General features: G+C 36.3%; 3 protein-coding genes and 1 pseudogene across 4 annotated transcripts; 3 read left to right on the top strand and 1 right to left on the bottom strand.

Moving 5' to 3' along the window:
* The first annotated feature begins 11523 nt into the window (after positions 1 to 11523).
* Positions 11524 to 15084, top strand: LOC137723606 (putative pectinesterase/pectinesterase inhibitor 35). The gene is made up of 2 exons (XM_068462804.2): positions 11524 to 12725; positions 13980 to 15084. The coding sequence occupies exons 1-2, from the start codon at positions 11654 to 11656 to the stop codon at positions 14678 to 14680; spliced, it is 1773 nt and encodes a 590-aa protein (XP_068318905.2). The 5' UTR covers positions 11524 to 11653; the 3' UTR covers positions 14681 to 15084.
* A 770-nt stretch (positions 15085 to 15854) lies between these two features.
* LOC137722477 (UDP-glycosyltransferase 92A1) lies at positions 15855 to 17732 on the top strand. The gene has a single exon (XM_068461485.2). The coding sequence runs from the start codon at positions 15950 to 15952 to the stop codon at positions 17489 to 17491; it is 1542 nt and encodes a 513-aa protein (XP_068317586.2). The 5' UTR covers positions 15855 to 15949; the 3' UTR covers positions 17492 to 17732.
* On the bottom strand, positions 17733 to 20177 carry POM1 (Chitinase family protein). The gene is made up of 3 exons (XM_068461486.2): positions 19590 to 20177; positions 18964 to 19123; positions 17733 to 18494 (listed from the first exon to the last, which is right to left on the bottom strand). The coding sequence occupies exons 1-3, from the start codon at positions 19975 to 19977 to the stop codon at positions 18077 to 18079; spliced, it is 966 nt and encodes a 321-aa protein (XP_068317587.2). The 5' UTR covers positions 19978 to 20177; the 3' UTR covers positions 17733 to 18076.
* A 2690-nt stretch (positions 20178 to 22867) lies between these two features.
* Positions 22868 to 23482, top strand: LOC148697292 (putative lipid-transfer protein DIR1 pseudogene; annotated as a pseudogene). The gene has a single exon (XR_015961405.1). The product of XR_015961405.1 is annotated as a putative lipid-transfer protein DIR1 pseudogene (transcript).
* The last annotated feature ends 2070 nt before the right edge of the window (positions 23483 to 25552 follow it).

Consider the following 25552-nt stretch of genomic DNA (forward strand, 5'->3'; position numbering starts at 1 on the left):
ACTACTAAGTCCTAGAGGGCGCAAAACAAAAAATATAAGTGAGCAAAAATATAAAGATTTTCTAAAACCTTTGTTTCTTGGAATATAGTAACCCCTCACACCCTATCCAGTATTATACTGGATCACATGTTAGATTTTGATATAGTGGACTTTTTAGTTAGTGAGGATCTTGTTCGCGTTTAGCCTTTTAGGTGTTTTTATAGTTTTGTTGGGATTTGTATCTTGTACATGTCTCTAATTTATTGTTGAAATTGTTTTAATGAATATCACTATTTTTTAAAAACATTAAAACAATTTCACATGAGAAAATTCAATTTAATAAGATTGCTAAGGAGACTTTTTCAAAGTAAGACTCTTTATGGGTTTTCAATCACCTCATACTTTTGGCACATTATTTTATAATGTTGGCACGAGAATTATGTCAAAAACATGATATAACGAAGAGTCAAAAGTGAGGGAATCTCCTTAGCATTTATAATTTGAACATATAACATTTTCCAATAAAGTAGAGATTAAATAATTATTGGCAAGTCCTTATAGATTTTAAACCTAAGCACTCTTTTCGTAAGCATTTGACATCCTTCGTTTTTCTAAAAAGATTAATTTAAGGACGACTATCATTTTTTTTTTTTTTTTTTTTTGAGATCAAGAAGGAGGATCTTTAAGATTTCTGAACTCCACTTAAACAATTAATTACACTTAAATTCAAATTTAAATCTCTCTGTCATTTAATCCAAGTGGCTTTGAGAAGCATGTGGATTCGACACCTAGATGATTCTTTCCAAAACATAAAAGTCAAAGAGAGTTTTGTCTAGTTGTTCATTTGATTTGATTTCTCGTCCTTTTGACATTATTGAGTTTTTCTAAGGCCCCATATACGTATTTCAATACATATAACAACCATTCGAGTTCTGACGCACGTATACCTCCAACCCTTTTGGTATGGAAATGACATAGTATATAGTCCCATATATTGCATTATTAGGTTAAGCTGAGTCACTAAACCATATTTATCGCTTCAATCTTAAAGAGGGGTTGGATTAGCCTAATTGTGTTTTTGTAGTGGCACCTTAATTATATATATATATATATATATATATATATATATATATATATATATTGAGAAATGCTAAGGACACTCTCAACTGAGACTTTTCATGGACTTTCTGTCACTTCATAGTTTAACATTAATTTTCGTATAAACATTATAAAACATTGTACAAAAAACATGAGGTAAAGAAAAGTCCATAGAGAGTCCTAAACATAAGGGTTTTTATCATAAATGGTTCATGAAATTGACCCTCACCATCAAGATGGTCCCTGAAATTGAAAATCAATCAATGTAGGCCCTAAAAATAGGTGTCGCAAATCAATGTGGTCATTCTGACACAATTCTGTTAAGTGCTGATGTGGCACATAAATGGGCCCTACAAGTCTTTTTTTTTTCCTCACAAATGGTCCTTGAAATTGACCCATGACATCAAAATGGTCCTTGAAATTGAAAATTGATCAATGTAGTCCCGCAAGTAAGTGTTTCAAATCAATGTAGTCATTCCGTCACAATTCTGTCAAAAATTATGTTATGTGCTGATGTGACACATAAATGGGTCACACAAGTCTAATTAAATTAAAAAAAATTACAAATAGGCTTAATAATTTAATAGTTAATAAAAAAATTGTCAACCTAAGAACCTAGTCTTGCAATCACCTCCGATCATAGTTCACATTTCTCTACCTCTTTCGCTCTCTATTCTCTAAAAAAAAAAAAAAAAAAAAAAATTCTCAATACACTCATCTTTACACACTTCGACTTTACCGAATTGAACTTGAATTGAGACTACCTTTGGTGACGGCTTGGCCCATCAGCAACGACTACTGGGATATCACCGTTAACATTTCGGCGATCAACATTCTCACAACTTAATCTTGGAGAGCTTGTTCAGCGCTTCCCTAGTGGTCTGGTGATGCAAAGAACAGCGAGGCCTGCCTTGAGATAATGAGGTTATAACTGAGGTGCATCCATTGTTGGTTGAAAACTATTTCCACACCTCCTCTTAGGCCTTGGTTAAGTCTTGTGCCTTTGAGAATTTATGGAAGGGATCTCTCTTCGGAGTAGGCCCTACTATAAGGAAAAGAAAATCGGTTGTGCAGAAAGGTTCTTAGACAATTTTTTTAAAATTTTCAGGGACTATATTGATTGATTTTTAATTTCAGGGACAATCTTAACGATGATGGTCAATTTCATGAACCATTTGTAATAAAAACCCTAAACATAATGTGTTTCGTAGTGCACTTTATATATACTTTTCCCTCAATTATTTGTTCTCTTTTAAGCTGTTTATTGTGATGCTACCCTTCCATCTATCACGACATCCATATATTTATGCTTTTGGATTGAATAATCATTTCTTTTCTCTTCTCAAGTCAATTTTCTAATAGCTGTATTGTCAATGAATTGACATCTACAGCTCTAACTAGAAACTGCTTTGAGGAAATAAATATGCTCAATATCTACAGGTTGATCAGTTTCAGGATAGATGAGTTCGGATAAGATGTTGATATTATACTAATTATTTCTAAAAAAGCATTGTCTTCGGCTGACAATAATGCTAGAAAGATATATTTAAGCTGAGTTTGATACCTAATGGTAAGCTTACTTGTAGTGATATAACTTTATTGTAAGTGAATAATCCTGTTTTGAAAGTATCGTAGCTTTGTAAATATACTATCATAACCTTGTGATCTAGTAATCATTGCCGGAAATCTAAAGTCATGTCATGTGAATGTGAAGAAGGTATATATTTGTTGCGAGTTCGTTAATCGGTTTTGGCTAGCTTGTTCACTAGATTATTAATTAGTTGGTATTGATTAAACACATTTTTTGAGTTTTTATTTTAATTTAACGATATATTTATATTAATGGGTGGTGATTTTGGGCTAGACTACAAAGTGGGCATGCAATAATACTTTAGCATCGAACTTGTCATCCATTGAAGTTAAAGCAAAATCTCTTATACGTAGAGAAAAATACTATTTGACCATAGATGACTAAATGACATTTTCAAAGTTTTAAAACACAGAGCGCTTAAAATGTTGTGTACAAAATGATGGACAATCTTCGTATGCATGACGTTTAACCATCATATATGCATGGGTTTGGGATGCTCTGAAAGTAACAACCTTAGTTATATACATGCATATATATTTTCCTTTACGACGTACATGCATACACAGTTATTACCAGGTGAAGCAATTTTAGAACGACATTTAGCCTGGAAATGATGAGATTTATATCTGAGGGCACAAAAATGTTGCCCTTTATGTAATAAATAAATTTCTGGTATTTGTAGTACTGTTTAAAGTCTAAAGAACACAGGCAACCACACACTTTGTAGTCAGCGATTGTAAATCAATTAGAAGAACAACTAGATTATAAAGATGATATAGATAAGGAAGGGTGGCCTTTCCTTTTGAGTGCAACTTTGTACCAAACATATACATTTAAGAAGAATTATGTTAAAGCTGATATAGAATAAGCAGCTGGCATCTCCTTTTCCCATTATTATTGGATGAATTGATATATATAGATATATATTCTTGAGTATATTACATAAAACTACCTCAATTATTGGATCAGTCACAATTTCATACCTCATATTTAAAACATTTCAATGTTATACTTCATCTTACGAATTTGTTACAATTTCATACATTCCGTCAATTTGTCTGTCAATTCTTTCATTAAATAGTGATGTGACTTGAGACGGGACCCACTCTCTATTAAAAAATTAATTAAATATTAAAAACTTTAAAAAAAAATATTAATATTTTTTTTTGCATGGGGGACCCACCCCATATCCCCCTCACCCTTCTTCCCCGCCCCCATCTTCCCCAACCCAAAACCAGAACCACCCTAAATCTAGATCCCAAAAATGGCGACATGGGTTTTGTTCATTTGGTATTTTTCTTTGACCCTTTTTAATATTTTCAGGTGCAGAGCTCGCCCCCAAGGTGGGTGTGAACTACGGCCAGCTGGGCAACAACCTCAAGACCAAGCAGGTCAAGCTCTATAACGCCAACCCCAAAATTCGCACCACCATCTGTAACACCGACCTCCAGGTCTCCATCGTGGTCCCTAACGAGCTCATCAACAACATCTCCTCCAATTAGACGTTCACCCACCATTGGGTCCACACCAACGTCGTCCTCTTTTACCCATAGAGACTCAGATTCGGTACCTCCTCATTGGGAATGACATCCTTAGCCAACTTGATAAACATATTTGGTATAATCTCGTACCCGCAATGCGAACACCAAACCGGGTCCTAGCACAGATAGGAATTTCGAGTTGCATGTGTACTCGATTGACTTGAGCGAGAAGATGCTTTTGTCAGAGTACTTGCCGTTGCTGGCGGCGACGAATAACAAGCCATATAAGGGGCTGATTTGGTGCATGGTGGCGAAGGGAACGAATATGAGTGTGGTGGCGTCGGCTCTATCATACGCCTGCTCGTGAATAGGGCCGCGGTTGCCACGTTAAGGCATGGGGGGAAGCAGCGCGGTTGAAGAAGGTGGAGGAGTAGGAGAAGAAGCTGGAAGTGAAGGAGGCAAAGGCAGAAGCAGATGAGAAGCTGGAGTGGAGAAGGCGAATGCGGGTCGGATCTGCGTTTGGGGTGGTTTTGGTTTTGGGTAGAGGGAAGACGGGAGCGGGGAAGAAAGGTGTGGGGGATAAAAGGTGAGGGGGATAAAAGGTGGGTCCCGCATGCAAATTTTTTTTTTAGTTTTTAATATTTAATTAATTTTTAAATAAAGAGTGGACCCGTCTCAAGCCACGTCATTATTTAACAGAAGAATTGACATACAAACTGACGGAATGTATGAAATTGTAACAAATTCATAAGATGAGGTATGATATTGAAATGTTTTAAAGATGGGGTATGAAATTGTGATTGACTCACTAGTTGATGTAGTTTTATGTAATTTACTCATTTATATAAAGCCAACAAGTCCAATGAATATTGTTTTTTGGTTCACAAGCTTCGCCAAAAAAAAAGAAGAGGACAAAAATGCCCCTCAAACAAAAAACTTCAAAAGCAACTCAAAATAATGCATCAAATATGACAGGGGTATTTTCATCATTTTCATAGTATTTTTTAATGATTAATTTTTTTGTACTGTTTTTTTTTAATTAGTAACTCACAATATACTAGCCATAATGTGATTCAATCAGTTGTTCATTAAATATTATTTTCTCTATTTTTAAACACGTTCAAAACATCTTAAGAGGCATGCAATGCCGATTATAAAAAAGGTTTTTCGCACGCGAATAATAATGTGATTAAATAGTTGTCAAATGATTGTTTATTTTTTTTAACAAACGATATTATCTACACTAAGACCATCACCAACTGAAGGGTCCAAAGGGCCAGAAGGCTGAAAATAGCTCGAAAACCGTCTCCAACCGAGGGCAAGGCCAGATGGCTCGTGGAATCTGAGAAGGCCACACGGAATCTGAAAGGGTTGGAGGGTTGGCTGCAAGTAACTAGCCAGCCCGGCCGGGGCTGGCCAGAAAACTGATTAATCATGTCGATTATAATTGACAGGAATTCTTAAAAAGAATTTTGAATCCAACGGCTAGTTGACGTCAACTAGCCGTTGCTAGCTAGCGCCAGTTACCGTTGGATTCTTTTTTATTTTTTTAATTCTATTTTTTTTCCTATAAATTCCTCACAAAATTTTCACCATTCCTACACCATTTCAATTCTCATATTTTCCTTCCTCTTTCAAAAATCTATCCTTCAATTTTTTTAATAATTTTGAAATGGCCTCGTCTACAATGAAAGGTAGGGATTGGACCCGAAAAGAAGATGAAGCTCTTTGCAAGGCTTATAGATGGGTGTCGGATGATAGTGTGAGGGGGAATTGTCAAACAAATGACGGTGTTTGGAATCGTGTGTCCAAAAAATACTTAGAGTTCTATGAAGGCACCGCTCCAGTGAATATTCGAAACCATGAAAGTTGTTCTTCAAGATGGAAGAAACATCTTAAGCCAAGTTTGAACAAATGACATCAAGTATTGTTAGCAGCCGCAAGTAGACATGAAAGCGGCGCTAATTACTACAATGAAGTAAGTGTTTTCACAATTTATTTTAAATATTTAATTATATTACATTTAATTTCATAAATTAATTTCCTTTAATTTTTTTCTAGGTATGCCAGGCGGAGGAATTGTATATGGACAGCAGCTCGAAACTCTTTTAGTTTCACAGTTGTTGGGAAATTTGTAAAGTGTGGGTGTTATTTGAAGATCCACCACAGAGAGCTCCTATGTCGGTGTTCGGAATTGCATCCTCAGCTGCAGATATGGATGAAGATGGATCTCCAACCATTCAACAAACAAGGGTAGAAAATCTGTCTTTGAGTGAAGGTTCCATACCTAGGGTTATGGGATGAAATAAGGCTCGAAGGTTGAAGGAAAAGGGCAAGGCAAATGATGATTACGCCGCTCAACATGAAGTAGTGGTCTCATTGCGATTATTGGTGGGGCAAAATGCCCTTGAGGTGGAAGAAAGGAAGTGTAGGCATGAAGAACGGGCCAAACAAATACAAGAAGAGATGAACAATAAGAATATGGAAATGAACACTTCGAATTACACTCTAATTAGTAAGGCCTATTTTGATAGGAAAAAAAAAGAAGAAATTATGAGCCGACGGCAGTTGTTTACCTTTGACTATACTCCTACGATGGTGGATGATGAAGATGATGTTGATTATGGATATTAAATTTAAGTTGTAGTAGTTTTTAAATTTAAGTTAATGTTGTTTTCGAATTTAATTTATAGTTTTTAAATTTAATTTGTCTTTTTTAAATTTTAGTTGTAGTTTTTAAATATAAGTTGTTGTTTTTAAATTTAAGTTGTTGTAGTTTTTAATTTAAATAATAAATTATGTTTGGTCCTATGGCTCTCTGTTGGAGATGTTTTTTGTGACAGGGCTAAAATGAGTTATTTGGCCCTTTGACCCTCTGTTGGAGACGGAGGCAAATATGGCCCTATACTGTTTATTAAAATATTAATATCTTAGAGGGCCAAATGGCTAAAATGAGCCCTCTGGCCAGCCTTCGGTTGGAGATGGTCTAAGGGGGAGGGGTGGATTTAGCCTCACAATGAGTTAGTAATAATGTGATTCAATTAGTTGTTTATTAAATATTATTTTCTCTATTCTTAATGTAAATTCAATAGAGATCGATTTTATTATGTGGATTCAGCTCCTTTAATTGGTTTATGAGGGATTTCTTCTAGCATGATCTAAGATTATTCATTTACTTCAAATATTTGACTTTCCTTTTGTTTATTTACGCATATAAATACATTTAAAATCTGTAAGTCACGTGTAACACACCGTAATTCAAAAAATACCTTCTGCACTATGAAAAAAATGTGCATAACTTGATTAAGAAAAAAAAAATCACCCTTTCACTCCCTGCCGACAGTGTATGCTGATCCATACATGCTTTATTCTCTAATTCCTAACTTATCTATCATAGATTGCAACCAGCAACTACAAAGTATAGCTATTTTTTTTTATTGAAAAAGATGTCATCCGCCACCCTTTATAGCCGGATCCCTTTCAACCTAATTAACTTTAAATTCGGATCGTTTAAATTTGATTCAACGGTTACAGTTATTATTATTTTAGAGAAGCCTCTTATTTGAAATCGTTGGATCAAATTTTAACGATTCAAATCTTGAACTAAGTGAATTAAGTTGAAAGAGATCAGGAAAGGATCCCTTTCCCCTTTTATATATATCATTTCAAATTGCAAATTTTGACAGTGACATTGCGTTACAGTACTAGCTAGTGGATGTGTTTGATTTGACGTAGTAGAGAAATACTGCCACAACTAATTTTGAGGCTAATTTTAAGTACAATTAAGGCTACTTTATGGGATGAAAATTATGTAATTGACATTTTGGCCTTGATCTTGTACTTAAACGTACGTCGATTTTTTGGAATTTCATATTATAACCTTCTCAAAGAAATTCAAGGTTCAAAATTCTGGATCCAAATCGACATACTTATGGACATAACAGTAGGCCTTATATCCACTAGCCTTTATGCATGCGATAAAATGTGTGCAGAAGGTTGTCAAATTATTATTATTTTTTTTAACAAATAATATTATCTACATTAAAAATAAGGGAATGAACTTAGTCTCACAATAGGCTAGCAATAATATGATTCAATCAGTTATTTATTAAATATTATTTTCTCTATTCTTAATGTAAATTTCATAAAGATCGATTTTATTATGTGAATTCAACTACTTTAATTGGTTTATGAAATTTTTTTTTCTAGCATAATATAAGATTATTTGTTTACTTTAATTATTTAACTTTCATTTTATCAATTTACGCGCACGCCTATGTGTGTGTGTATATATATAAAGGACTTAATTATTGTGCAGGAGTGATTAGTGTAGTATTTATTAGTAACTACTTAACCAGCAAGCAAGGAGCCTTGTATGTCTGCAGGTACATTACGTATACCAAGCGATAGTCACATCGAGCTTTGATTTGATAAACTGAACTTTCAAGAAAGACTATGGAGACTTTTTCAAAACGAAGTTCTTTCGTCGCATGATTTTTTATGAATTCATTGTTATTTTATAATTTAATGCTAATTATTATATTAATATTATAAAATATTATGTAAAAAATATAAGGTAGCAGATCATCTATTGAAGTTCCCCTTAAAATTTCTCTTGAACTTTCCCTGTTTAAGCTCTGTCATTTAGGAAATTTAGCTGACGTAGTCACATTTGAAGTGCTCGCCACGAGGCAATTATATAGACTTCCAAGTAGGGATGATTATTGGTCCAAGAGGTGATTGGTATGCCACTTTTAGCTCTGCCTCTGAGTACATAGGAAAATAGGGTTTTGTTAGAGAGTACGTGGATTGACTTGTCATTTGCCTCTCGAAGATTTTCTACCCTTCTATTCTTATTCATTTTCATCTTCTTCTCTTACATATTATTTTTTATCTTATTATCTTTATAAAAAAAATCAATATAAGATGTTGACATAGCTTAACCGTGACCGTTCAAATAAAAAGACATGCAAGGATAGAAAAATTAGGAGGATAAAGAATCCTCCTCCCTCTCTATAGAAAGCTTAATTGAAATCTCTTCCCTCTCTATAGGGAGCTTAATTAAAATCGATCAAAATTTTGAAAGTAACTTGAAAATGAATATAGATTATAAAAGCACTTTTTGGTGCTCCATCTGTTCTTCGTAGAGGATGTGGATCATCATTGGATTCTTCTTTTTGTGGGAATCCTATAAATCTTTATATTATAGTCATTTATCGTATATGTTCGTTAATTAATGTTTATATTTAATTTTAAATAAATAATTTAAATAATTTTTGACCGCACGATATATACTGAATGATTAAGATGTGAGGATTCTTAAAATCTCTACAATTTGAATCCGAATAAGATCCAATTACCTCCATAAAGCTTTTTCAAATTGTGATGAGCTTATAAAAAACAATTTATTGTACAAAACAGTCGCAAACAACTATTTGTGACTGTAACCCAACACATTAAAATTAAAGTTGGATTCTCTCTCTTCTTTTTTTCCTTTCCTTTCCCTCCTCTCCTATTTGAACGGTCGCGGTTAAACCACGTCAACATCTTATATTAATTTTTTATAGCAAGAGAAAGACAAAATAAAAGAATGTTAGAGGAAGGGATAGGAGGGGATGAAAAGGGATAAAAAAAGGAGGGAAGAGAATCCTAGTCTATTAAAATTTTGTATAGTACATGTACATGTATTTCAAGGAGCTATTATTGCCACTTTATGCAAAATCATCATATAGTAATCCCTGCTTGTAGAAAAAAAAACAAAAGCAAAAAAGTGTATGATAACTCCATTGGCATGTCATCAACAATTTCTCTATTTGAAATATAAATATAAAATCATTGAAATTATAATACCACGTACCCATCATACTTGAAGGATAGTATATTATTCATATATTCATTTTTATCTCTTATACACCCTTATTAATATTTTACCATTGATCTTCTTCAATTCTTTCGATCTGATGATAAGAAATTAAGAAGAATGTGTGAAAAGTAAAAATAAATGTGGATAGCACTACCCTACTTTAAAATTACTTAGTTAGCCAGCCTAGCTTAAAAATTACTTAGTTGGCCAGCCTAGCATATGCTAAAGATGATCTCATGGGTCTTATAATTTTATTTTGCAAACTAAAAAAAAGAAAAAAAAGAGATGAAGATATACGTTCTCTGTATAATCAACTATGACCAAGAAATCAGAGATTCTATTATATTACGGCATCTCTATTGAAAGATGCAAAATTGAGATGGAAAAGTTACATTTACATCTTATTTTACATTTTCAGGAGATGTATAATTTAGGATTTTATTTATTTTTCTCTCTTTAAATGACGGGTTTCACCTCCAAAAGATGTTAAATGTGTAAGTTTTCATTTTATTACATCTTCTGGCCAATATTGTTGTTTTACAGATCACCCGTTGGAGATCAAAGCATATAATTGTCAATTTCAAAGCATTTTGCACCTTCCATTGGAGATGCTCTTATATATTAATTAAAAATCAATATTGTCGTAAGAAGATTCTGCCAGTGCTAAAACCTTAAAGCAAGCGTTAAGAGGTGGATTATCTATTTTGGTGTAACTAATCTTTCTTCTGCAGCTTAATCTGATATTAACGACATAATCGTACGTAGTGATTAGAAAACCTTGGTAGCTAGCTAGCAGCCTGTGCCAACCTGCTTAATTAGAATACAAATCTGCTTAATCTGGTTATGGTTATATATATAATAATGATTAGAGAAGTTTGTACGTAGGCAGTAATCAAAACCTACTCCACTCCACTTGCATGGAAGAATTAAATACTGAAAACCCTAAATATTAAATAAATATATATAACAGAAAAAAAAAAATGCATGCAAGTTTTAGTTCCTTAGTTCGTAACAAACTGATCAAGTACTAGTGATAAATTAATACGCAAATTATATTAATTAACTTCATTGTTCACTAAATTTTTTTCCATCATTTGGTTACATGCATAAATTAAGTTGGTATATGTACATATATGTGTAGGGACCCAAATACAAGATAGCGTTGCTTCTAAGCAATATATTAGGAATTAGTGATCAATAATGGTGACAACAATCACATTTGGAGTATACAGCTACCAAAGTCACCTTTATTTTTGCTGAAGAATGCAATTTCAAGTCAAAAACTTGAATAAACTACTACAACGTGATAATAAATGGTTTCACCGTTGATTGTATTAAGGCATTTTTATGATAAAACTCAACATAGAGTGAACTATACAATTATTTAAGTTGGGACAATATTTGATTGTATTGTAGTGTGCTAGGGTGCACAGGTAATTAAGTTGAAACAAAATTGATTTAATTAGTAGTCAACCTCTAACTGAACACTGAAATGAAAGCCCTTACATATTCCCGAACAAGTCATAAGGTGGCATGAAACTAAAGGCCCTATTGTGTATATATATGTAACCAAGCTAAGTGCTCACATACGTACAACTCTCTCTAGATTCTCTAATCTGTGTCCGTCTCTCTCATTTAAGCATGTTTACAATACTGAGTTCCTCCAATATTGGAGAAGACAGAAGCAAAACACACACTTTCTTTCTAAGCATGTTCTTGATCATACAAATCTTGCTGCTATCAGCAGAAGCTAATCAGGCTTCTTCACCATCCCTTTTCTCCAAATTCTCCAGAGCAGGACCATCCAAAGAAGCCAACAATATTGTATCTTTTTGCAAACATACCCCTCACCAAGCAGCTTGTGAATCCATTTTCATCTCCAAAACAAGTAATATTACTACAATTACTAAACCATCCCCTCAAACCCTTGAAGGCCTCTTTGTCCACTCAGTCGACTTCAGCATTATAAAGGCTAGTTTGGCTCGCGCTCTTGCCTATAATCTTACCATCTCCCATCGTCAAACCTCTCATCAAACACACTCACTTGGCGTTATCAACGACTGCCTTGAGCTGCTCGAGGACAGTATCGATTTACTCGATAATGTCATACTCAAATACGACAGTACCAAAAGCGCCTATAGCCATGCTGACGACGATATCCAAAGCTGGCTCAGTGCTGCTTTAACCAATCAAGAAACTTGTCTAGACAGCCTTGAGAGTGATAAGTCAATGGTAGACAAGGGTTCTATGGAGACTTCAGCTCAAAATATCAACCAATTCATAAGTAACTCTCTGTCACTTTTCATGCTCACTAGTAGGTCACCAAAGCAGGCCCAAAAGAAAAACCCTAGTAACATTGTCGGTGGCCGGAGGCTGTTGTCGGATGATTTTCCCAGTTGGCTGTCCGGCGATGAGAGAAAGCTTCTAGAAGCTTCTGTGGGTGACTTAGAAGCACATGCTGTGGTGGCTTTGGATGGGAGTGGTACGCACAAGAGTATCGGCGAAGCACTTGGGTTGGTGGCCTCATTGGCTGAGAGTGGAGATGGCGGCAGGTCTGTAATTCATGTAAAAGCTGGGACTTATCATGAATATATTAAAATACCAACGAAGCAGAAAAACGTTATGTTAATTGGTGATGGTTTGGGGACGACGATTATTGTGGGCGATAGGAACTCTGATGATGGTTGGACCACTTTCCAGTCTGCCACAGTTGGTAAGAACATATCAAATTTCCCTCTTCTTTAGGTTTTTTTTGTTTCTAATTAATATAAGAGAATTTCCTCTTCTTTTTCTTCATTTAAAATATATGGCTTTTTTATTTTGTCAAATTGTAAAATATGTAAATTACCTGTTAACAAAATCTTTTTTGTTATAAAGAATGGTGAAAAAACAATTTGGTCATATATCAAAAAAATAAAATCATAACAAGTAATGTCTCGCACAAGTTCAAAACTTCCCACTTTTTTAATCATTGTAATCTTTTTAAACCTCCTTAATAATAATAACTTTTGTTAAAAAAAAAAAAATCAAAACTGTTAGAGAAAAACTAATATTTAATGACTGGTGCTATTGTCACTCACCAAAATTATTTACAAAACTCACTTTTAAAAGAAAATTATTATGATTTTATACTAGTTGAAGATAATATTAAAAATAAAATTATAAAGAAAAAATTATAGGGTTTGCTACCACTCATGTTATTAGAATTTGTCTTTGACAATTGATATTAACTGGTGTCCCGTGATGCCAACTTTGGGTTGTCTTGTAATGTCGGTGAGGGAGCAATTAATGGTAGCAATGGTCTCGATCGTAGCTCCCGCGTTACAGTGGGAGACGAATCAACGTTAGTTAGGCAGCTAAATATTACATCTAATCATTCACTTTATCATCATTTAAAAATTATATCTGTAAAAAAATTATTCAATTTGATATCATATAGTCATTCATATGTGTCAAACTAATCAACAATTTTGATAACAAGTAGCATCGTTGTGATGAACCGTCAATTTATTTGATGCATATGAACAATTCCAATTATGAAGTCCGTACGTCAAAAATACATTAATCATAAATAGAGAATGAGTAAATTCTCTGTGAAGGAAAAACAAGCATTATTATCCATTAAAAAAAAAAAAAAAAAAAAGAAGAAAATATAAAAACAGTTCACATGTATATACATCAACATCAACATCAAATAGAAAAGAATGAAATCATAAAGGAATAGTTGGTTCTATTAAAATTCTTTCTTTTCTTGCTTTAGTCCACCACCTTCCTTCGATATCCATTTCCCTAAATTATAATGTTAGACGTGATGCTCATAAAGGATGATCAAGGTTTTAATTTCGTAGGTTTTTTTTTTTTTTTTTTTTTTTTTGACAAAAAGAGTTGGAAGGAAACTTTTCTCTTACCTAATAAAAATTGCATGTCCTCATGGCACATAGTAACATGCAAACAACCCTGTTTTCAGCTGCTATGGGAGACGGATTTATAGCTCGTGACATAACGTTTGAGAATAATGCCGGTCCATCAAAGCACCAAGCGGTTGCCCTCCGAGTCGGCGCTGACAAGTCAGTGATTTTCCGATGCTCTATCGTCGGCTACCAAGACACCCTCTACACTCTCTCCAAGCGCCAGTTCTACAGAGACACCCAAATCTACGGAACAGTTGATTTCATATTTGGAAACTCAGCAGCAGTTTTCCAGAACTGCAACATTTACGCAAGAAAACCCGCTTCGACCGGTCTCAAAAACTTTGTCACAGCACAAGGCAGAACCAGCCCGGATCAGAACACTGGAATTTCGATTCACAACTGCAAAATTTCGGCTGCTTCGGATCTTGCTCCGGTGAAATCCAAGTACGAGACGTATCTTGGAAGGCCATGGAAGCAGCACTCAAGAACAGTTATCATGCAGTCTTACTTGGATGACTCAATTAGTAGGGCTGGTTGGTCACCTTGGTCAGGTGGGTTTGCTCTAAATACATTGTATTATGGTGAGTATTCAAATTATGGGCCTGGGGCTTCAACTTTGGGTCGGGTCCGGTGGCCGGGGTATCATGCGTCACTTACACCGGTTGCTGCACAAGCCTTCACTGTTGGTGGTTTCATCTCTGGGAACCTTTGGTTGCCTTCCACTGGGGTTTCTTTTGATTCGGGACTCATTAAATGATCGCAATAGCGGTTTTCGCACTCTCAGTTTAGCTTCTGACACTTTGGTTGTGATGTGAACGTACAAAGTATATAACATACACAATTTAAATGCGAGAAGCTAAACTAAGAGTGCCAAAATTACTACCTTTTGAAGACGTTGTGCATTTGTATAAAGTTGTATTTGTGTTTGGTTAGATGTGATCTGAAACCAAGGGGCTTATGTGATCGCAGGCCTATTGTAGTTATGTTGTGTGATAGTGTTTTTGGCCTTCGATCCCCTTGAAACAAGCAATAGTTGTGTTACTATTCTTTAAGTTTAAAAATCCAGTTGAATAGATTGGAAGCTTATGTAACTTGTGTTGCTTTTGGTGAATGCAAATTCGCCTACGAATAACAACGGTCTTCATCGTATAAATTTTAAAATTAGAACTGTTACATAATAGGAGTCTAAATTGTGGGTGCAAAGAAATTTCTCAATAACCACAACGACAATTTCCTCAAAATTGTGAAATCTTTATATAAATGTCTTATATTTACGGTACGAGTAAGTACAGATATATGTGTGTTGTGATTGATGAATCCTCCACTAATCACCATTTGCCAATCTTAATCTAGAGTTTACATATAAATTAGTGGTGACTAGGGACCAATAATTCCATAAACAAAACTACAAACAATCAAATGAACAATTTGTAATATATATTGACGCTAACCTAGTTTTTAATGCCAAAAAAAACTACAAACAATCAAATAAACAGTACTGTTTAATGATGATAGCGAGAAAAATAATTTAAAGCTGCATAATCACATCCACGTTAATTTGCCAACAAGGGCATGAATGTCAATTTACATACTCGAAGAGAAATTACATAGAAAATTAGAGACGGATCGTCACACTAATCACCATTTGTCAATCTTAATCTAGAGTTTATAAATAAATTAGTGGTGAATAGGGACCAATAATTCCACAAACAAAACTACAAACAATCCAATAAACAATTTGCATGGTTGATGATGACCTAGTTTTTAATACAAAAAAAAAAAAAGATAAAAAATATAAACTTAAAGATTTGACTCCGCCTTGAGTCCTGATTGATCAGAACGTGGCACCATAAAAGGGAGACACGTGTCTTTTTAACTCTCCAAATTCCTTAACCAACCTTGCATTGTTTTTTTTTTTTTTTTTTTGAAAATTCATTCTTTGTTTTGATATCAACCAGAAAAAAAAAAACTGAAAACTTCCTGTCAAATACAAAAAGGCAAAAAAGAGGATGAAAGGTAGGTAGGGATGGAAGGCCAAGACCAAGAGCACATTGTGATGCTGCCATTCATGGCTCAGGGCCATCTCATACCATTCCTGCAACTTGCAAGAAATCTCCAACAGAGAAAAAGCTTGATCACTGTCACCGTCGCAAGCACCGCCCTCAACATCGACTACCTCCGCACAACGATCGCCTCCAACTCAAGCTCCCAATCTGACTCCAACATCCGCTTGGCTGAGCTATCATTCTGCGGCACAGACCACGGCTTGCCCCCGAACGGCGAGAACACGGAGAACTTGCCTCTCAGCAAAATAGGAAACCTAGTTGCTGCATCAACGAGTCTTGAAGCTCCTGCTCGCCGCCTTATCTCGGATATCATCGAAAAGGAAGGCCGACCGCCGCTTTGTATTATCTCTGACATGTACTTTGGATGGGCTGCTAATCTTGCAAACAGCTTTGGAACTGCGCATGTGACTTTCACCACAGGTGGTGCCTATGGCACTGCAGCTTTGGTGTCTATTTGGCTTAACCTCCCACACCGTTCTACAGCTTCGGATGAGTTCCCGGTGCCGGGGTTTCCTGAGAGTTACCGCTTCCATATATCTCAGCTGAATCCATACTTAAGAGCTGCAGATGGTACTGACTTCGGGTCAAGAGTTTTTCAACCTCAGCTTTCACTTTCTACCAAATCCTTTGGTTGGTTGTGTAGTACTGTTGAGGAGATTGAGCCAGTTGGATTGAAGATCTTGAGGAACTACCTGGGGCGTCCTGTATGGTCCATCGGACCACTTCTTCCTTTAGAAGCACTCAACAAATCATCTACGTTGGCCTTAAGTGTTTCAAGGCAACGCGCCGGAAAAGAGTTCGGCATACCTCCTGAAGCATGCCTCGAATGGCTTGACTCACAAGGTTCGGATTCGGTTGTTTACGTCTCATTTGGTTCTCAAAACAGTATAAGTTCAAACCAGATGATGGAATTAGCTCTTGGGTTGGAAGAAAGTGGAAGGCCTTTTATTTGGGTAATAAGGCCTCCGATTGGATATGACATGAAGGGTGAGTTCCGAGCAGAGTGGTTGCCCGAGGGGTTCGAAGATCGAATGAGTAAAGGAAAACAAGGGTTGGTGGTGCACAATTGGGCACCCCAGTTGGAGATATTGTCACACAAGTCGACGGGTGTGTTTGTTAGCCACTGCGGATGGAATTCAGTGATGGAGAGCTTAAGCCAGGGGGTGCCAATGATAGGGTGGCCGTTGGCGTCCGAGCAGGCATTTAACTCGAAGATGTTGGCGGAGGAGATGGGCGTGAGCGTCGAACTTACAAGGGGATCACAGAGTGTTATTGTTGGGAAGGAGGTGAAGAGACTGATAGATTTGGTAATGGAGAAAAGTGGCAAAGGAGGAGAAATGAGGGAAAAAGCTGGTGATATTGGGGAGCAGATAAGAGCAGCAGTGAGGGATCAGGCAGAAGACAGGGGATCGTTTATTTTCGAAATGGATGATTTTCTTGGCACCATTTTAGCAGCTAGAAGAAAATCAGCGGATAAAAATTACTCCGGGATAACGGGCTGATCTACCCCAAGAGCTCACAGCAACAGGAAGATTTGGCACCTTGATGTCAGCTCTTCACCACCTGGGGCTATAGTATGTTCCAAGGGTTGGGCTGTTTGCCCAGTACGTGAGCTGATTTCAGAATGTCAATCCATAGAGAATTAGAAGTGTGAATTTCCTCTTGTATGCCGTAATCAAATGCCTAACAGGAATAAGATTACGTACTTTGTCGAAATAAAAAATAAAGCAAGAATTTGCCATATACCGATGAAACTTTGCACTCAAATTTAGTTGTCCATAACAGATATACGAGAACAAAACGGTTCATATATTACATATAACAAATTACACAGACGACTCAAAACCCAGAGAGCAAATATAACTTAAGTATGGCAACAAATCAATCAACAGTTCACACATTCTCACAGATATGCATCTTCACGCGCGAAATTCCAAATAATCTATCAACATCTAGCTTCGATGCCTTTTTATTAATACTTCACCTTGTAGAGAAGAAGATGCGTTTCAATTTTCCTTTTAAATTTCTAAGCTGATGGGAGAAGAAGATGCCTTTGATAGGGCAGGCAACCTAACACGATATGGGTCTCAAGATGATGCAGTAACAGCAGGCTGGATAGGGTTAAATGCAACCTGCTCGGCACAAGTTAACACGTCATGAGGCCCTGCCTCGTCTCGACCGACACCCATAAGGTCAAGGTAGTACTGGTAATGTGAAACGATGTTGTTCATGGCATCAATGTCACCCTTGCCACAAACTGATTCCCCATAAAGAATATTCATTGTAGTGCCAAATCCAGGAAACCGCTTACTCAATGTATCGTTCTTGGTAGGCTTCCAGTCTCCGACAAATGCTTCGTGGGCTGAGGGTTGTGACTTCTTGATAGGGGTCATCCACCTCCATACTGCAGCTTGGAAGGCAAGAGTAGCATTCTGCTCAATGTATTCTGGATGGTTCAACAGATCCACCTTCAAAGCGTCTCCAGCTGCACCGTAATTGTAGTTCCTAGATGGTAGAAACAATGTTAAATTAGTAGCATTGTCTATTCAAAGAACTCAAACTACATCCTAATATATCTTCTAGAACGTCAGATGTCACTAGATTTCAGGAAAAACATAAATGCGACAATAGCTAGACTATAGAACAAACTGACAGACAACAACAAAGGCTTATCCCACTAAGTGGTGTCTGCTGTATGAAGACAAATATGTCTGACCGACAAAACAACTCTATCTAGTTTCCGCCACAAGTAAATTACTAGCTTGCAGTGTGTATCATCTAATTTGTGAACTTGCTAAGATGGCATTATACGAGTAGACCAACGAATTAATCTCATCTAACGATAGCTCGCTCTACTTTACAACACAACTGACATCATCTTTGGTTAATTTATTTGGTAAACGAAAGCTCAGAAATATGAATATTATGAAAGGAAATCGACATAAACCAATGATAAAATAGATGGAATACAAACCAGTAGATAGGCAAAGCACCACGGCCATAGTATTCAGCTCCAGGACTGCAGGGATATATGTACTTGTAATAGTCATCACAGTATGACTGCATGGGACTCATTTCCCTGTTGTAGCAAAGCCCCCAAGCGAATGGTCCTCCGGTGGCCACACCGTAACCACCTGGAACAATCATCCCCATCGCCGTCAACAACCATAAGAACACCGGTATACATATGTGAAGTACAGCAAAAGCTTACTGTATTTTATCAAGGGTTAAAAACCCTTTTCGTCACTGTATTTATGGTCACTGCGTTTTCAATTTAGCCAATTCGGTCACTGTGTTTTACAAAATTTGCAATCTTCGTCACTTCTCGTAACTTTATGTTAAAAAATTAAATTTTTTCATTTTTTGACTTAAAACACAGTGACCGAATTAGCTAAAATCGAAAACACAGCGACCAAATTGGGAAAATCGAAAACACAGTGACCAAAATTGTATGAAATCCAAGTTTTTTCCCTCAAAATCGAGGTTGTTCATAAACCAAATTCACTAAAACTCAACAAATCTCAATCAAACATTACTAATTATAAAAACAAGAGCTACCCAAAATAGCAATTCTATGCACAAACAAGAGTGGTGACTTACAAGAGGTTTTGCTGCCGACATGTCCAAGAAAGGCGGCCATCTCCTTCATCTGCATAAGCTTCCCACCAGTGGTCCCAAACCCAAGAGGCTCGAAAAGCGCGGCGGCGGTGATAAACGCCTGGTAATCCCAAAACCCAACGGCATGCGCCACCGGCGTGTTTCTCTTGGAGAACAGATTCTCAAACTGGTAAGTCTGGAAGTAATCGGAGATGGTGAGATTGCAACAGTACTTTGACCACCCTTTACATTCCCACCCTTTGTCGCACAGCTTCTTCCCCCTCACGATCTTCACTTTTGCGACGGTGGACGAGTAATCGCCGTCGCTGCTGGCACACAGGACAACACTCAGCGCCACCACCGCCACCAATGCAGCAGCGGAGATCTTCATGGTTGGATGCGGAAGAACAAATGGGTTTGCTTCGGAGCTCGGCAACCAGGAGTTAATAGCTAGCTGTTGGTGAGGTAAGCGTTCGACGGGGTGTCGTTGGAGGTAGATGTGAGTGTCGGTGGTTAAATGGCGTGCAAGTTGAGGCGGCAATGGACGGTGGATGATGGGTTGATTAGGGAGCTAAGATCTTGAAGGTGTTCGAGGTTTAATGGGGGGAACAGGCTGGAATTACGTTGGAGGGGGGCTGACCCACGAAGCTCCACCGACAGCGGCTGACGTGGTGTGAAGTCTCAGTACTACCTTCTTGCCACTTGGCAGAATAAGCAAAGGAGAAAATGGGAATTGAATACGGATCGACACAGAGAATCCTCGCCCCTTACTGCCTCGAATGGAAGGAAGAGGATCCGATCCGAATCTCTCACATTAAAGGCCTATGATCAAGTGATTCGGACCATTAAAATTTGATCAAACGACTACAATTATTATAACTTCAGAGGGGCCTTTGTTTGTAGCTGTTGGATCAAATTTCAACGGTCCAAATCATTTGATCCTGGGCCTTTGATGGGAGAGATCCGGACCGAATCCTCTTCCTGAATGGAGTAATGCTAGGAAGATCAATGTTGATTATCGTACTTATTTTTTATTGGTAATATATTATTTACTTTGCAAATTTGATTTATAGATGTGTTATGGGACACGGACAACTACAAAAAATAATATTTACAATATAGTGCAAAAAGAGAAAAATAAGGTCTGAAAATCATATCATTTCTTCATTTTATTTATTTATTATTAAGTGGAAGGAGGTCAATGCTATTACAATAATTTAGGGAAGTAGAATTTTTCAACCTCAAACGCGTGGATTGAACTCCAACACCATGTTCATTAGAATATTTGACCACATGCAAAAATATAAGTCATTTCTCATCTGTTGTTGGGGTGTTTTGTGATGTGTGTATTAGTATAAAAATTACGATACCAAACTCACGAGAAATTTTTCAATGTGTTCAAAATAGGTGGTGGTATCTCATATGTTATTATACAAGCAGAGAATTTTTTTTTTTCTTTTTTTTTTTTCAAATATCTTTCTACTTGTATAATAACATAAGACATATGTATCGTGTTCCTTCTATACTAACTCTCCAACCCCACAACGTCTCAGGGAAAGCCTACTCCAATAAAAGACCATGTGTGGCCTTGGTAGGCTAATATGACAAGAAACACAATAGAGTTGAAAGTTTACCTAATGACACGAGGAATAATAAAAATGATTCTTGATTTCTTTAACCCATTCCAGGTTGACAAATTATCAATATCAGTATAAATTATGTATTCCTAGCTAGCTTTTTTTTTTTTTTTCTTCACACTTTTCTCAATTTTTAGACGTCAAATTGAATAAATTACAAAAAAAACTCAGATAAAAAAACTATCAAATATGTGTAAATAATAAAAAAAGCGTACGAAAATCATCATTTTTCAAAATTTTCATCACCGACAAGATACAATGTCGTGGCAGGTGCAATCTTTGAGGGTGAAAGTCGATAATTTTTAGCACCGACAAGATAAATGTGGAATGCCCCAGAGAACGCAAAAAATATTATGTTCTTTAGTATACATGCAATTAAGGTTATCTTTGAGTGAGAAATTTGTAAATGCATGTATGCAGATTAGTTAAGAATTCCCTTTTAATTTGTTAGTAATTTACAAATCTATCTCCCATGCTTTTCCGATGCTCTTGAAATGCGTTTCGGTTCGGTTCGTTTCATCCAACATTTTGTAGTACCTTCTTTACTCTGCCTCAATTCTTTTAGATCGCCATCCTAATGTCCTATCATGGGTCATTCTCACAATATCGTTTTTCTAGATTTAGTTTTGCGATCAAGGGGATATTTGATCAGTTTCGCAATCAAGATTTAATCTTTTATCGTTTTAGTCAATTGCCCATATTTCTTTGCCAACCACTATTAACTAATTAATTTCCTACCATTCCCTTATCTACATTTCCTAATATATTTTTTTTCTTTGCTTCCAAAGTAAATTTTCTATTATTTCTCTACTTTCCAAGCCAAACCTATCTCACACAACTTATGTATGAAATATCTGAGTACTAGTATTATTTTAAAGCGGTGCTATACACATATTTTTATTTTTTATTTTTCATATATCTTTATAATTTTCGGCTATCAGATCGAATGAATTGAAGAACATCAAAGAATATAAATTAACATAAAATATATGAACGATAAAAAATAGAGTGTTGATAGTACCAAACACTCTTTAATATAACAACAAAAATGCGGAGCGCTTTAGTTTTGACAAGTAGAAAGACGAACAACATCACGTGAAGAGATAACTTAAGAACCCTTTTTCCCAACAGCCAAGGAAAACAGGTCATGACCCAAAAAATAGAATAATTAACCCTTCTTGTCAAGAAATTAGATATTCCACACTTTGGCAAATGATTTCCACACTTTTTTTTACGCTTTCTCCTATATTTTTTCATCTTTTCCGTAGCATTTGAATTGAGTAGATCAAATAGAAATCAACCGACATAAATATAGGAGAGAAGTGTGGGGAAAAAAAACCCAGTAGCGTGAAAATCACTAACGTATCCAGAATTATAATAACTAGGGCAAGTAATACTAATAACTAGCAAGAACAAAAGAAGAAGAAAAGACGAGTAGGTTAGAAATTTAAAACATGCAGACAAAAACAAGTGCGTCGAACTTATCTGAATCACAAGTACGGATCCCGTGACACCACAGCATGGCCAACTTTTGGGTCCACGGGACCACCGTCAGCAAGCAGTACCGCTCCTCCCATACCTTCCCACCACCACCAATAATATTCCTTTGCTTCTCATTCCCCTATAAAACCCACCAACTTTGGAGCTCCAAAATCCACAACCTTAACGCACCAAACAATTCCTATGAGAAAAGATATGGAAGGTGCTCGTCAAAAGCTGGTCGTAGTTTTGGCTGCTGTGGTTTTGGTTGCAATTGCAGGCAATGGCGGTTTTGTTCATGTTGTTAATGCTCAGAACATATGCAACGTCTCTGTCAGCGATTTGATGACTTGCAGGCCGGCTGTGACTTCTCCGAATCCGGCACCGCCTACAAAAGCCTGCTGCGCGGCGCTGTCGCATGCCAACCTGAGCTGCCTTTGCTCCTACAAGAACTCCAGTGTCTTGCCTTCTCTGGGGATTGACCCTAACCTTGCCCTACAGCTTCCCGCCAAGTGCAAGCTTCCCCATCCTGCCAATTGCTAGACAGAGCGACGTACACAAAGGTCTAATCAACAAACATGATTTAGTTACGATTAAGATATGGTTAATCGTGCAATCAGACACAACTTTGGATAATTAATATGCTTTCCTATATGTAATGTAAGCATGTTTAGTTTGGATGTGTGCGTTTCTTTTGTCGTTCTAGTTCAATTTGCTATCATGTTTTCGATATCGAATGTGTAATATTATTAATAATACAAATCTTGGTTTTTTTTCTTATTTTTTTCGGTAACAAGCCTCTTTGAATACAAATTTTAGGGACGGGACTCACCACAAGTCTCTTTCAATATATATCTATGTTTTCACATAAGTGGTTATTAAGATTGCAGTCATATATTTCGCATATAACTCTAGTTTTTTTTATATGGTTTTCGAGAGAGAAGAAATTTATTAAGCTTAATAGGCTCCAGCAAGTGAGGAATATCTCCCATCAAAATTTCACAAGTATTATAATTATTAAGATGATTAAGATCTAAAGATTCCTAATCCTTCAACAATATATACACATACATACATACATACATACATACATACATACATATATATATATATATATATATATATATATATATGAAACACCATCTCCAATGGTTTCCTAATCCTTCAACAATATATACACATACATACATACATACATACATACATATATATATATATATGAAATACCATCTCCATTGGGCTAAAAGTCAAAATTTTTAGTTTGGAAATAGCTTTTCTGCTCCAATCGTTATGGCCTAAAATTTTAGCCCGGGATTATTAAAGAATGAACTTAATCTATTTTTTTCTTAAATTAATTTTCTTTTTTAAATGAATATGTAGATTATCGTAAATTAATTTTATGAACATTTTAATCTAAAAAAAATTTAAATTCTGATAAATATTGAAAAATCACTAAAATTTCCACAAAGCAAGCCTTCAACTTTCACCAATCTTTCAACCCTGGGCTAACTTTCAATTCACCAACCGTTCAACACCAAATTTTCAATTCACCAACCGTTAAACATCAAACTTTCAACTTTCATCAACCGTTCAACACCAAACTTTCAACTTTCACTAATCGTTCAACTTTCATCAATCATCCTCTATATAAACATATGCCCAATATTTGTTGATCACACAACCTTTCAACCTTCAATCATCCTCTATATTCACCAATCTTTCAACTTTCAAAGAGTTTTTGTTTCCTAAAAATCCTCAATATCTCATCAATGGGTGATAGAAGAAGGCGTAGCATGGAAATGCAGATGGCAGGTGACACACCCCGACCCAGAAAGTCCACTTGGACCCTGAATTGAGCTGTGCTGGCCGACACCTGGAAGGTGACGAAGCCATAAAATGTGATAGTGTATAAAAAGTGAATAAATTTGAATTTAAAAGTGTCTAAATAACAGAGTGCGCTACGAGTGGGAGCAAACCTATTTCACACGCGATGTCAGAGCATAAGTAAGGTACAGTAGTGTGGGTAAGAATCATACCCTTAAAAGTAGCCACCAGTACTAAGATTAGCTATATATCATCGTCGATACGAACTCAGCAGTTAAAACCTGAAGGGGTACAAAACAGAAAGTGTGAGTAAGCAGTAAAACCAAGCTTCCCAAAAACTATTACCTTTCTAACAGTAATAACCCCTCACTGTAATTCCCTTATCGTTTTCTATAGGACAGTACAACATATATACATATATCCAAACCATACTCAGAAATGACCAAAACCACGGTTTGCCATCAACTCCACCCTACATTAATAAGTAGGCCAAATGAACTAAATCAATACAAAGTGATATATCAGTCAGAGTCATCTAAAATGACATGTACAACTTATCCATATCTCATTAATCATGGCTAGCATATAAGTCGGAGTCACCTATAGTGACCTGTACGACTTATCCATATCTCATCAATCCTGATCAATCCTGGCTAGTATATAAGTCGGAGTCACCTATAGTGACCTGTACGACTTATCCATATCTCATCAATCATGGCTAGCATATAAGTCGGAGTCACCTATAATGACCTGTACGACTTATTCATATCTCATCAATCCTGGCTAGCCAATAACTCAATAAGTATACCTGCACACGAGTCGGAACCACCTAAAGTGGTCTGTACGACAGGACTGGGTGTAAATAAATACGCTCAAGTGCTACGATCACGTGAAGACTGGGCGAATAATCGCGGGTCACCTACGAGTCGGAACCACCTAAAGTGGTCTATACGACAGGACTGTGCACCTACCTTGGATCCAAGGTGAACGTAAGGTGCGGGAGGTGAACATCACGTGAAGGACTGT

Source organism: Pyrus communis, chromosome 4 (assembly GCF_041283825.1).
Source record: "Pyrus communis isolate YQ-2024b chromosome 4, ASM4128382v1, whole genome shotgun sequence".
NCBI classification, from domain to species: Eukaryota; Viridiplantae; Streptophyta; class Magnoliopsida; order Rosales; family Rosaceae; genus Pyrus; species Pyrus communis.